General features: G+C 47.7%; 1 protein-coding gene across 2 annotated transcripts in view; it reads left to right on the forward strand.

Annotated features, from left to right (window-relative positions):
* The window catches only part of PHYHIP (phytanoyl-CoA 2-hydroxylase interacting protein), a 52,595-nt gene extending 39,668 nt beyond the window's left edge, over positions 1 to 12,927 (forward strand). For both annotated transcript variants that reach the window (XM_035139788.2, XM_035139789.2), the window contains 4 exons: positions 2,776 to 2,959; positions 7,844 to 8,018; positions 11,016 to 11,133; positions 12,390 to 12,927. In XM_035139788.2, the coding sequence (XP_034995679.1) occupies positions 2,776 to 2,959; positions 7,844 to 8,018; positions 11,016 to 11,133; positions 12,390 to 12,924 (1,012 nt within the window). In that variant the 3' untranslated portion in view covers positions 12,925 to 12,927. The remainder of the gene's footprint in view (positions 1 to 2,775; positions 2,960 to 7,843; positions 8,019 to 11,015; positions 11,134 to 12,389) is intronic.
* The last annotated feature ends 1,132 nt before the right edge of the window (positions 12,928 to 14,059 follow it).

Here is a 14,059-nt window from a genome sequence, read left to right on the forward strand (position 1 = left end):
GTCCTCTGTCATCCCCTTCTCCTTGTGCCCTCTATCTTTCCCAGCATCAGGGTCTTTTCCAGGGAGTCTTCTCTCCTCATGAGGTGGCCAAAGTGTTGGAGCCTCAGCTTCAGGATCTGTCCTTCCAGTGAGCACTCAGGACTGATTTCCTTCAGAATGGATAGGTTTGATCTTCTTGCAGTCCAAGGGAATCTCAAGAGTCTCCTCCAGCACCATAATTAAAAAGCATCAATTCTTTGGCGATCAGCCTTCTTTATGGTCCGGCTCTCACTTCCATACACCACTACTGGGAAAACCATAGCTTTAACTATATGGACCTTTGTCGGCAAGGTGATGTCTCTGCTTTTTAAGATGCTGTCTAGGTTTGTCATTGCTTTTCTCCCGAGAAGCAGGCGTCTTTTAATTTCATGACTGCTGTCACCATCTGCAGTGATCATGGAACCCAAGAAAGTAAAATCTCTCACTGCCGCTTCTATTTGCCAGGAGGTTATGGGACCAGTGACCATGATCTTGGTTTTTCTGATGTTGAGCTTCAGATCATATTTTGTGCTCTCCTCTTTCACCCTCAATAAAAGGTTCTTTAATCCCTCCTCACTTTCTGCCATCAAGGTGGTGTCATCTGCCTATCTGAGGTTGTTGATATTTCCTCTGGCAATCTTAATTCTGGCTTGGGATTCATCCAGTCCAGCCTTTCACATGATGAATTCTGCCTGGGCATACAGGGGCCACAAATTCAGTGCACAAACTCACATTGCACACCTCATTTTTATGACCTGCATTACAGAATTACAGTTTGGACAAACAGGCCAAACCCTACGCCAAAGGATAAATGGACATAAATCTGACATCAGGAACCAGAAGACAGAAAAACCAGTAGGAGAACACTTCAATCTCCCAGGACATTCTATACAAGATCTCAAAGTAGCTGTCTTACTACAAAAGAATTTCAGAAATAGACTGGAAAGAGAAGTTGCTGAATTGCAACTTATCACCAAGCTCAAAACCATGGAGGGACCTGGTTTGAACAGAGATATCGGGTTCTTATCTCATTATACATGATAAGCGATCTTCAGCCATCTCAACCCTTGCTTTTTCATGCAAAACCATTTGCAGTCGTTTGCGGTCATCAACAGCTATCAGCCAGTCAATCACCCATTTCCACCACCCTTCTGAGTGATCCCCCCTCCCCATCCCCACCCCTCCCCACCCCTTCCCTACATAAGTGCCTGGAAACTTCCATTTCACTGTATCTGAAGAAGTGTGCATGCACACGAAAGCTCATACCAAAATAAAAACTTAGTTGGTCTTTAAGGTGCTACTGAAGGAATTTTTTTATTTTACTTCGATCCAGACCAACACGGCTACCTACCTGTAACCAGAATTACAGTTTGACAGCCTGTTTCTCCTCGACACTCACAGGTTTGAACAAGGCAGGTGGATGCATGCTTGACTGTGTATTAGCTGTGTACCAATTTTATACCAAGCATGTGTGATTTATGTGAATAATAGCAACACTTATTTTTATTTTTATTTTAAAAAAACCATAGCTGCAGCATTGTCCAAATTGTATCACTCTCCAGCTTGTTTGCACAGTGGTGTTAAGCCAAACTGCCTGATATGAAATGGAAAACAGATTTCATACTCTGCAAGACAGGGTTACTTCAGCCTCCACACCAAATTATATGGAGATGCCTATGTGGAGCTTTCTCTGTATGCCTCTTACATGCCTGCAGATGTGTTTCCCTCCCTACCTGAGCTTCCCCTTTGTTCTGCCTCAAAACAAAAACATCCCCCTTCCTTCTGAGCCTGTTGGCCATGAGCCCCTTCCCTCCCTAGCACCATCTGTTCTGAATCTGTCCCTTCCGATGCTTGCCATGTACTCTCTGAGCATTGACATCTGCAAGGAGCCGTCTGCTCTGTCAAGGCTTTGTGTGGGATGACACCCGCTCTTCAGATGGCTCCATGGTTGCAGAAAGAATTAATTAGACACAGGAGGGAGGGGGGTAGTTGGGGTAGAACGGGTAACTATAGAGTCCCTATCTTGAGGTAAGAATTGTTTGGGGAAGGGCTCATAGCTCTGTGGTTGATATAGGAGAAAAGAAAGTCAATTAAGTTCACATTTAAAGGTGGATCTGCCTAATTCACACTTTTTGAACTAAAACACCACCATTCTTTAAGATTTGTGCTGCTCTGAATTGTGCAGTGCATTTCTTCCACCAAGAAATATGTACAAAAGGGTACAATCTAAGGTGGTGTGCGTTAAAATGCATATATAGGAGAAAATAAAATACAAAATGCATTATATTAAGGGAATTATAAATATCACAAATAAATCTCAGGCAGCATTTCGTACAAAAAACTGTGTATATTGGGAGAAATTTAAACCCAGGTGCTGATAAATTTAAAAGATTCTTTAAAAGAAAATAGCAAACTGTCGAGGAGAACAGAACTTAAGATTAGGAAAATGAGGAACAGAGACAAAAACTGAAGTGGACTGATTTGCCATCCCTAGTGGGAAAGCTTTTCCTTTGCATGCAAAAGGTTGCAGTTACACCTAGAGGGCTCCAGGTTGAGTAATGTCCAAGGCAGCTTACGAGGCCTTCTCCATCTTCAGAACATTTGGTAAGGAGGGTGACGTCACCAGTGGCAAGCAGCCTCAAGGCATCTCGTCCTTGTGACAGTGTGTTCTGGCCACACCCAGCTGGACCTTGGTTGCTGCAAATCTCCCCCCTTGAACACCCATCTTTCACTGTCTTTTGTCTGTTCCAACCATAGGAGCCGAACTGGCCGGATCATGGAGTTGTTGTCCACCCCACACAGCATTGAGATCAACAACATCACCTGTGACTCATTCCGGATCTCCTGGGCCATGGATGTTGGAGACCTAGACAGAGTCACTCACTACTTCATTGACCTGAACAAAAAAGAGAACAAGAACTCCAACAAATTCAAGCACCGGGTGAGCTGTTAAAATGGGCTGCCGTGGTGTTCAGCAGGGGTGAAACAGAAGAACCTGTGGACCTTCAGATGTTGTTGGACTACAACTTCCATCATCTCTGGCCATTGGCCAGGCTGTCTGGGGTTGATGGGAGTGGAAGTCCAGCAGCATCTGATGTTCTTCACCCCTAGCATACAGGGCGGGCCAAGACATGCTCTCAAATACTCACATCTCTATTCAGCAATCCCTTCAGCCAATAAAAACCATTCCCCCTTTGTTTCAGTTGGCCCATTAGATCCTTGTTGGCAGTTGCTGATTACCAGCCACTCGGGGTGAGCAATGAGATGCCTTCCTGATGGGCTGGGCTGTATGTTCTGTGGCTGCACTGCCCACGGTCAGTACTGATGGGAGCAGTGGTCCAACACATACAAGGCAAGGGCACAAGGCAGCCTGCCGCCAGTGCTCCATACTGTGGCTGCCTCTATAGGAACCTACCAGTGCTTCTGATAATAACCAGTTCTCTCTCTTGGAAGGCTCTGGGCATTGCTCTGTGGAAGGCAAACTTGTTCAGTGGCAATTTTTTTTCTCCAGGGAAGCCTGGGAACAAAAGCTTTTTCTTACTATAAAACAGAGATGGGCGAGTAGCTTTAAAAGCTGTTTGAGGGGTGTGTGTGTGTGTGTGACACCCTCACAATGAGAACACTTAAAAAGTATGTTTCTGAACAGAGGCTTCAGAGTCGTGAAATGAATTACTCACATCTTTCTCCCTCTGAAATGGAGGCACTAATTTGGATGCTGTTTAACAGGTTGGTTGCTTGGTTGGTTGCTATGACAATGCTACTTAATGTTTAACATTAATTTACACACACACACAGAGTTACACTTTCTGTGAGAAGGTTTTCTCCCCTCCCTTTTGCTGCCGTCTCCTGACTCTTCCCCATTTGCTGTTGCCACAGAAACAGCCTTGCTCTGCAAAGGAGCCCCAGTGACCTGCTGGCTGGTGTGACCATGTTCTCCCTTACTAACAAAGATTTTTAAAGCACTTGCTCTGTTCATTGGGCTATTCCAACTACTTTGAAAGAGGATGGGTTTTTTAAACCCTTCGTCAGTTTCTGCCTAGGGTTTGTTATGGGCATGGGTAGGCAAACTAAGGCCCAGGGGCCGGATCTGGCCCAATCGCCTTCTAAATCCGGCCCGCAAACGGACTGGGAATCAGCGTGTTTTTACATGAGTAGAATGTGTGCTTTGAACCACTTAGAAGACACCTGGGCATTAAGTAGTAGTGATATTGGTAGTGGTAGTAGTAGTAGTAATAATAATAATAATAACTATGTGGTTGCTTCTTAAAGAAATATTATTTTCATCATCACCACCATCAATGGGCAGGGAGTTCCATGTGGAAATGGAACAGACTTGTGAAAGAAAACATGCGCAGCTGACACAGGTGGGAAATAGACTGACTTGTCCATTCGTATCCCTGCTATGCTATATGCAGGAATGTATTTTATTTAGCATGGAGACATAGGTGCTTATGTGAGCCCCCCATAATCTGAAGTGGTACAAGCTGGATGCAGGTTTAGTCGGGTTTTGGGATGAGGGTGGAGAGGCAATATTCTGCTGCTGTATTTCACAGGAACATACTGCCCTGTTCATCAATAATTACTGATAGCAATAAATATTGCAGTGTTCCACAGTAACCAAGTACTATTTTAATGAATGTTATAGTTCTCCACACTTAATTTATACTGTGCCTTTTCTTCCGTGAGCACTGTAATCAAAAAGCCTCCCGACATCCATCTTTTTATGGCACCAAGGATGGCCATTCTTCAGTGTTTCAAACAAGACTTTGATGCACATTGATATAGAAGCTGGGATGTTGTGCTCAAAAGTTTTTTGAAACCTTTAGAGAAAATGTACTTTTGCACCACATAGTAAACACATATTATAAAGGAGGGCTGCAGCATATTGTCAGTTAACAAGTTACCGGTAGATTAATATATTAAAAACCTTTTGATTTATTAAAAATTTGCCCCCATTAATCAGAGAGCAGATATTTTAAAAAAGCTTGTTAATTCTCACACAAAGGCAAGGTCACTCCTCCTCCAACCTGGCTGTTCAGTGGCTGGCAGCTGCTACCAGGCATCAAAAGCTGTTGAGTGCCCATCAAAGTAATGTCTTCAGCTGAACAAAAGACTAGAGCCATAGTTCTTAAACTGTGGGGCAGCTGTGACATTTTGGGACAAATAGGTTCCTAAAGCAGGTGGAAACTTCTCTGCACTCCAACCAAGATGCAGGTAGTGTTTTGAATGCCTCTGGCAGGCATCCTTCACAGGTCCATGTGGGATTTGTGGGAGCTTGCTGCTGCGCCCTCATTGCCCCATCATCTCCCATGCGATTTAGAAGAACAGCACTTAGAAAGAGCTGCCAATTTCTTCTTACAATGTTTCTCAGCCCGTTGTTTTAGGAAAGCATCATCAAGAACCTTTTCTGTTCACCTTCTAGTGCTATAGTGGGACTTTTACTACCTAGAGTCCCTTGCACTCTTGGCAAGGAGGTGTATCAAACAGGAATGGGCAGCAGCCAAGGAACCCACAAAATACCACCCAAGCAGGTGTGGGGAACCACTGGCCCCCCAGATGTTACTGAACTACAACTCCCATCATCCCTCACCATTGGCCGTACTTGCTGTGCCTGATGGGAGCTGTAGTTCAACAATATCTGGCAAGCTTAGACAAATGGGGAGAAGAATAAGGTAGAGCCCTGATGCCTATAGAGCATGGCCTCTGAGCATAGGTTCTGCTGAACATAGGAAACTGTCAGATCTGGCTGTTACTCTGATTGGCAGCATCTCTCTTGGGTTTCTGGCCCAGAGGTCTTTCGCACTCCCTGCTTTTTGGTCCTTTTAGCTGGAGATGCTTCAGGGATTGAACCTGGGTCAGTCATGCAAGGTATGTGCTCTCCCATGGAGCCATCGCACTTCACAAAAGATCTGAACACACAGGCACTTTTATGGGGCAGCAAGTAGCCCCTTCCCTTTCCTGCTCCAGGGTTGGGGAAGAAACTGGTAGCACTGGCCAATTTTTACCAGTTCTGCCTCTCCCAGTTAATAGCCTGGCTGTCATCAGGGCCATAGCTAGGGGGTGGTGAGGTGGGCCCCCGCTAGGGGCACAGACAACATCGGCTTAGAAATATGTCCATAAATAAGTCTATAAATAAAAATATTTTTTATTGCCTCATAAGAAAAGGTTTTAAATAGAGGGTGAATTGAATGGGATGAGGGGTTGGAGGAAAGGTGGAAAGAAGAGCCAATTAGTCCATGGCTAGGGGGCGCAATCTGGACAGTTTTGCCAGGGGCACAAGATCACCCAGCTGCGGCTATGGCTGTCATAAACAACATCATTTCCAGTTTGCAAACAATCTGTACAGACAAGCCTCCCCATCTAATGCAATGCATAGACAAATGCATCAGGATTAAAGGTTCCTGAATTAGAAGATCTTTAATAGTGGGAACTGGGGACCCAGGTGGCGCTGTGGGTTAAACCACAGAGCCTAGGGCTTGCTGATCAGAAGGTTGGCGGTCCGAATCCCTGTGACGGGGTGAGCTCCCGTTGCTTGGTCCCAGCTCCTGCCAACCTAGCAGTTCGAAAGCACATCAAAATGCAAGTAGATAAATAGGTACCGCTACAGCGGGAAGGTAAACAGCGTTTCCGTGTGCTGCTCTGGTTTGCCAGAAGCGGCTTTGTCATGCTGGCCACATGACCTGGAAGCTGTATGCCGGCTCCCTCGGCCAATAATGCGAGATGATCGCGCAACCCCAGAGTCGGTCACGACTGGACCTAATGGTCAGCGGTCCCTTTACCTTTACCTCTACCTAATAGTGGGAAAGAGGGCCTTCTCCAGGGTGAATTTTTAAAAATCTGCTCTTGCCTGTTAATAGACTATTATTATTTTTAAAAATTATGCCAAGGATTCCAAATGATGAATTTATCTGTTCCTAACACAACATGTGGCATCTTGTACCTTGTTCCAGTAATGAATAAACAGGCTCAGCTCCTGCACAAATGAGTCATGTTGTTGTTTTCCCTTTGCCTTATTCTTATAATATAAATTATTTTAAATTATGTATTTTTCTTCCACATCCTGAGATCTCAGAATAAAGGGCACTCTGTACATATTTTAAATAAGCAAAAAGTGGAGGATATGTTCTGCTGAAAGGCAGGTTCCCCCCCACCCATGACTTCACCTGTACAGTTTTGCGGGAGTGCCAGCTGTGAGTTGCAGAGCACCCTCTCGGCTTGCATGAGATAATGGGGAGGCCCAACAGTCCTGGCCAGTGTCCTGCATGGACTGAGGTGGCACCCTAAAAACATTGTTGCCAAATCCTCTGCTTTGCCCAGGTGCTTTCCTGCAGCCACACAGAACTTTCATGGCAGACAAGTAGATATGGGAAGGTAGAAAATTTGGAAAGTAGACTATTTGGAGAGCACAACTAGTTTATAAAGCCCGGAGTGGGTTGGTGCAGGATGCACAAGGGTCATCTTATTTTGTGGACCAGCCTTTGTCAACTTTTGGCCATCCAGATGCTTTGGACTGCAACCCCCATTAGCCCCAGTCAGTTCAGTCAGAGTTGGGATGACTGATGGGAGTTGTAGTCCAAGGCATCTGGAGGGCAAAGGTTGGCAAAGGCTGCCATAGATCAAAGGATGGCGCACAGCCTTTTATCAGGCCAGGAGAACGTAACTTTCCCCATCTGTGGCCAATCCAGAATTGAAGGAAGAAGCGTAGGTGTCTCTTGGCTTCTCCCTTCTCCTGATGGTGTCTAGGGCCATGGGGCCTTTCCCAGGAAACTCCAGGCCCCCAATCTAGTTTGATTCCTGACATAGCTTGATTCTTTTCTTTGGGCAGGATGTCCCAACCAAGCTAGTGGCCAAGGCAGTTGCTCTGCCCATGACTGTGAGGGGCCATTGGTTTCTGAGTCCCAGGACGGAGTACAGTGTGGCTGTGCAGACGGCCGTGAAGCAGAGTGACGGGGAGTACCTTGTGTCTGGATGGAGCGAGACCATTGAATTCTGCACAGGAGGTGAGTGTTCAGCAGAAGCCTTGATCCTAGGCAGCCCTAGGCAGATATGGCCCTCTTGAGGGGGCCACATACCCAGAGATGCACTTAGTACAGGCATCCCCAAACTGCGGCCCTCCAGATGTTTTGGCCTACAATTCCCATGATCCCTAGCTAACAGGACCAGTGGTCAGGGATGATGGGAACTGTAGTCCAAAACATCTGGAGGGCCAAAGTTTGGGGATGCCTGACTTAGTATGTACTAGAACCATAATAGCCAACACGTCACACTCCAGATGTTTTAGAAGACAACTCCCATCAGCCCCAGCTAACATAAGTAAATGGTCAGGGTTGATGGAAATTGTGTTGTAAACATCTGGAGCAGGGGTGGGTAGCCTCTTCTGGCCAGAAGGCTAGATCTTTATCTCCTCCACCTCTGGGCAGAGTCACCCACCTGTCAATCACCTGACAACATCATGACATCCGCTGATCCACTTTCCAATTGTTGGGACTTCAAAGTGAACCATGGGACTTTCCAACAGCCCTTAGTAAACATACTGTATTTGTGTGTTTAAGAGGCACCCCTCCACCATTTTTCCTTCAAACTGCAAAGATTTGAAGGAGAACAGAGGTTGGGAGCATGCTCCCATTTGCCTTCCAGCTGATGGGCAGGTGGGAACACACCTTCAAATGCCCTCTCCACCTTCTCCTTCAAAGTTCCATGGAGCATGCTGCTCCCGCCATCACCTGTGGTGCAGGGGGGCATGGCTTCCTATAAATGGCCTTGTGGGCCAAATGGGGAGGCCTGGGGGCCAGGTTTGGTCTGCAGGCTGGAGGTTCCTCACCCCTGATCTAGCAACCCATTTTGCTAGAAAGTGTGCTCTTTTGTGCAGCCCTCTGACTCAGTTACCAACTAGATTGATGTTTAGGTGCCTATTTTGCTTTAAGAAGGTTTTTCCGGAAGTTTGAACCAGCATTGTTAAGGACTATTAATTGCAAAACTGCAGAAACAGTGTCATTCATTTCAATGAAAATTAAATGACTGAATTTGTATTCTCTGGTTTTTTGTGTGTGTGTCTTACTAAACACTACTTAAGTAGCTTGGGTTGCAAAGCAGCTTATAAATCAGCAGATAAATGAAATACATGCTAGAATCAGAGAATAATAGAACTGCAGAATCATAGAATTATGAAGTGGGAAGGAACCCCCAGGCTCATCTAGTCCAACCTCCTACAAGGCAGAAGTCATAGTTAAAAATCCCTAAGAGAGAGACATCCAGCCTCTGTTTAAAAGACTCCAAGAAGGAGGCCAGGCAAAGTGGCTGCCTTGTGCAGCGGATCTTTTGTGCTAGAGATACTATGGCAGTGCAGGGGACCTAATTCATGGGGACAGCAGCCCCTAGAGTTGCTCTCTTCTGGAAGACCTGCTGACCTCGAGGGCAACATTGGAAGAGGGTGAAAGGTTGTTTTCTGCTGCTCCAGAGAAGCGGACACGGAGCAATGGATTCAAATTACAAGAAAGAAGATTCCACCTAAACACTAGGAAGAACTTCCTGACGGTAAGAGCTGTTCGACAGTGGAATTTGCTGCCAAGGAGTGTGGTGGAGTCTCCTTCTTTGGAGGTGTTTAAGCAGAGTCTTGACAGCCATCTGTCAGGAATGCTTTGATGGTGTTTCCTGCTTTGCAGGAGGTTGGACTGGATGGCCCTTGTGGTCTCTTCCAACTCTATGATTCTATGATCCTGGAGTCACGGCCACAGGGAAGGCCTCTTTCAGTATACCCCAGACACCTTGATTTTGTAGTTCTTATTTTTAAAAGGGAAGCTTCTGACTTTTATGGGTGAAAAAGATACAAGCGGGATGCGGCAGCGCTTGTGGCTCTCCATATGCTGCCTGACCACACTGGCTGATGGGAATTGGAGTCCCAGGGCATCTGGAGGCCACAGCTTCCCCACAACTAGATAGGAGGAAAAGCTGGCAAGCAGGATTCCCCCCAGCTGCTCACTAAGGGCTCATCCACACTTCCACTTTTCCTGTGTCTAGGAAGCAGAAGTCTGAATGGGCCCTAAGAGGTAAATTTATTTCACTTCCCAGTAAGTTCAAAGGAACTGAGATAGCTGATAAGGCCCATGGCACTCATTTTGAAGGGAAGCTTTTTTCCTCCAATGAAAGCTTTTGCCCCACAAAGCAAATTGCAGACATGGGGGCCCTGATCCATTTCAGGACTGCTGCAGTGACAGCCCCCCCCCCCCTGCCTTGCACCTGGGTCCCAAACCAAATCACTCCCACCCCAATGTCTGCAATTTGCTTTCTAAAAGTGTCATGGTAAATTTTTGAAATGCAGAAGCTTATCATGACTGTCCCTGTAATTAGACTGAAGAATATCACTTCCTTCCCTATGGAAGGACTCATTATCACTTCTTCCCTATGGAGGATTTGTTAATTATTGGGGTGCTCCAGAAGAGAATGTCATCACTCCTGCTCTGAAAAAAGAGGAGGTTCTGCACTCCTCCACATTTCTGCTCCACAACACTATGGCCTACAAGGCACTTCAGCAGTCTCAAAAGACCTACTTGCATGCATGGGAAAGGGAATGTGGGCCTTTACTGTATGTTTTGAAGTTTAAGGAATAAGGGAGATTTTATAACACACACACACACACACACACACACACACACACACACATGTTTGGGCTAGCTAAAAGGCAGGCCCTTGTTTGATGGGAGCTGGAACAGGCTGAGTGGTGCTGAAAGGTAGTAAATCCAGATTTCGTGATGAAGCAAGAGTCTCTGAGTGGGAGGCAAAAGGCATGCCATTGCAAGACGCCCAGAGCAGGTGAGGTGGGCGGGAGTGACAAGCAAAGAGAACTGGCTGGAGGGAAAAGATCCAGGTGTGGGAAGAAGAAGAAGAAGAAGAAGGGGATAGGGATAGATTGGGGCGGGGGCTGAAGGGAGGTGGAGATTGGTCATGCGGCAATTGATTGAGAATGTGATGAAACCCTGTCCCCTTGGTGTCCCCTGCAGACTATGCGAAGGAGCATTTGGCGCAGCTACAGGAGAAAGCCGAACTCATTGCAGGGAGGATGCTCAGGTTCTCTGTCTTCTATCGGAACCACACCAAGGAATATTTCCAGCATGTGAGGTAAGGGCTTTCAAGCCATGTGCAAATGGGGACCAGAGTGACTGGAAATGGGTGCTGGTAACCCCATACCTTCCTCCACGCCAAGTTGCCATATCCCATTGTCACGGCGGTTGTTTGTCCATATCCCTCTTCTCCCTCTGACAATTTTGCACTGGACAGAGGTGTGCTATGACATCCGATATGATGTCAGAGAGTTGGATTTGGACCTGGGGTCTCCCATTGCTGACCCCAATCTTTATTTTAGAGTCTCCCTTCTAGCCTGATGTTAGGGATCATAGAAAGTGGGTGATTGTGGGGACCCTCTCAAAAAACTGCCCAGTCATAAGCTTCCATTCTTCACCTTCCCAAGTTGCCTTGTCTTAAAGGTGAAATCCATTTCAGACTCTCCACCAGAGTTGAGAATACAGGTCAGGCCTCTGGATTCCTGCTACTCCCTCATTTTGATGACAGTTTCCAGTCATTACATTACCGTTTTATCCCATCCTTCCTCCAAGGAACTCAAAGTCTCCTTCATTTTCTCTTCACAACAATCCTGTGAGGTAGGTTAGTCTATGTGAGCTTCAAGGCTGTATAGGAAACTGAACCCTAACCTCCCTGGATCTAGGCCAACACTGACCATTATATAATACACTTTAAAAAATGATTAGAAATACATATTCTTTCTTCCCTTCCTCCAAAGAGCACGATGCATAAACCTTCCTTCCTCGCCTACTTTTATCCTCCCTACAGCCCAGTGAGGTAGGTCAGGCTGAGAGACTGCAAAGGATCCAAGGTCCCCCAGTGAGCTTCCCGACTGAGTAGGGGTTTGAATCCAGGACTCCCAAGTCCTAGTCTCAAACTTTTGAACCACTACTTCACACTGCCTCTCACTCCTGTTCCCTGAGCTAGATTGAAGCACTAAGGTTGAGGGTCACAGGTTGCTTTGCCTGCTCCAGAGTGTGGTACAGTGGTTAGAGAGCTAGACTAGGACTTGGGAGAGCAGGGTTCGAATTCCTACTCAGCCATGAGGCTCACTGGGTGACCTTGGGCCAGTCATCAACCCTTAGCCATACCTACCTCACAGGGTTGTTGTGAGGATGAAATGGGGGGGGGAGAGAACCATGTCCACCACCATTAGCTCCTTGGAAGATAAATGTTGCAAATAAATGAAATAAATAAATAACTATTCAGGGAATAGTCAGACCGGCTCTTTACATTGTTGCTGCTGCTGCTTCCCCCCTTGGGGCACTGACTGTCTGCCTCTCCCTCCTGGCCAGAATTCACAGCGGGAATGTCATGAAGCCCTACCTGAAGGACAACAGCGGCAGCCATGGCTCTCCCACCAGCGGGATGTTGCATGGCATCTTCTTCAGCTGCAACACCGAGTTCAACACAGGGCAGCCCCCGCAGGACTCTCCCTACGGCCGCTACCGCCTCCAGATCCCTGCCCAGCGCCTCTTTGGCCCCAACACCAACCTCTACTTTGCGGACTTCTACTGCATGTACACCGCCTACCACTACGTCGTCCTGGTGCTGGCGCCCAAGGGCTCCCCCGGAGACAACTTCTGCCAGGAGCGCTTGCCCCAGCTGGACATTATGGGCAACAAGTTCCTGACCTGCTGTGTGGAGGAGGGTGAGCTGGTCTACCGCCATGCCCAGGACATCATCCTGGAGATCATCTACACGGAGCCGGTTGACCTCAGCCTAGGGGTGCTGGGGGAGATCAGCGGCCATCAGCTCATGAGCCTTTCGACGGCCGACGCCAAGAAGGATCCCAGCTGCAAGACGTGCAACATCAGCGTGGGGCGCTAGAGACTGGAGGGGGTGGGGTGGATTAGGGAGGGGAAGGGAGGGGATATGAGAGAGCTCTGTGGACCTAAAGCCCCTGGCAGTGACATGGCCGGTTGTGAGCTGCCGCATCCCCATTGCTAGAGAGTGGGCCCTTCACTGCATCCCTCTGGCCCTGCATCCATCTCTCTGGCCTTTGCATGCTTCCATAGAGCCACTGTAAATAAGATCCTGAGCAAGAGAGGTGGGTGGAGTCAGCTCTGCAGGGCCCTACTCTTCCAGCAAGATAACCAGTGGGTCCGCTTGTGAAAGGTCAGCCTAGATTTCTTGGGTTCTCTCTATAGGGAGAAAGACCGCTTGCCTTCGTGCCCCTCACCCTGCTCAAACTCAGTGTGGGCATTTCACTGCACGTGCAGCAAACACTGGCCAGTGCGATAAAGGATCTGCCTTCTGAAACAGATCCCAAGTGGGAGCCATCTTGACTTCTTGACCACCCTATTTCCGCTGGCTGTTCCGCCCCTGAAGGCTCTCTGTGCCCCCCAAGGGGCCTTTCCTGCCACGTCTCCCTCGTCTACAGCTGTGAGCCTGTGGTCCTCCAGCCGTTGGTGTCCCGCATCTCCCATTATCCCTGCCCTTGGTCATGCTGGGAGGGGGTGGTGAGAGCTGCAGTCCAGCAACAGCAGGAGGCTCACGCCTGATCTGCAGCCTTCTGTGTGTGTGGAAGATTGGAGAGGGAGAACCCCCCCCTTCTGGGGGGAAGCTCACATATTCAGCTGGCACAAACACCCCTCCCTCCCCAAGCAGGTTTTGTGATGTGCAGAACTAGTCTGTGTTTGCACTGACAAAGGACTGCAGGAGGGAAGCCTATGGATGATGCGTCATTTTTCTGGGGCTCCCAGCAGGGAAAAGAGAATCACAGGTAGATTCCTTCACTTCCTCTGGGTGTGACATCTTATTGTCTCACATCACTGATGTGTTTTGATGAAATAAAAGAAGCAGTTGGAGGAGGGGAAAGAGGGCAGAGAGAGAGAAGAGGCAGGCTCCAGCAGGCCGGTTGGCCCAGCCTCAAAGAGGACTGGAATGCTGGTGGCTGGTAGCGGCATAGATGCTCCCAGCCTGTCTCCCTTGCCTGGTATCCCTGCTTATCTGGGCTGGCGGA

Source organism: Zootoca vivipara, chromosome 15 (genome assembly GCF_963506605.1).
Source record: "Zootoca vivipara chromosome 15, rZooViv1.1, whole genome shotgun sequence".
Taxonomy (NCBI): Eukaryota; Metazoa; Chordata; class Lepidosauria; order Squamata; family Lacertidae; genus Zootoca; species Zootoca vivipara.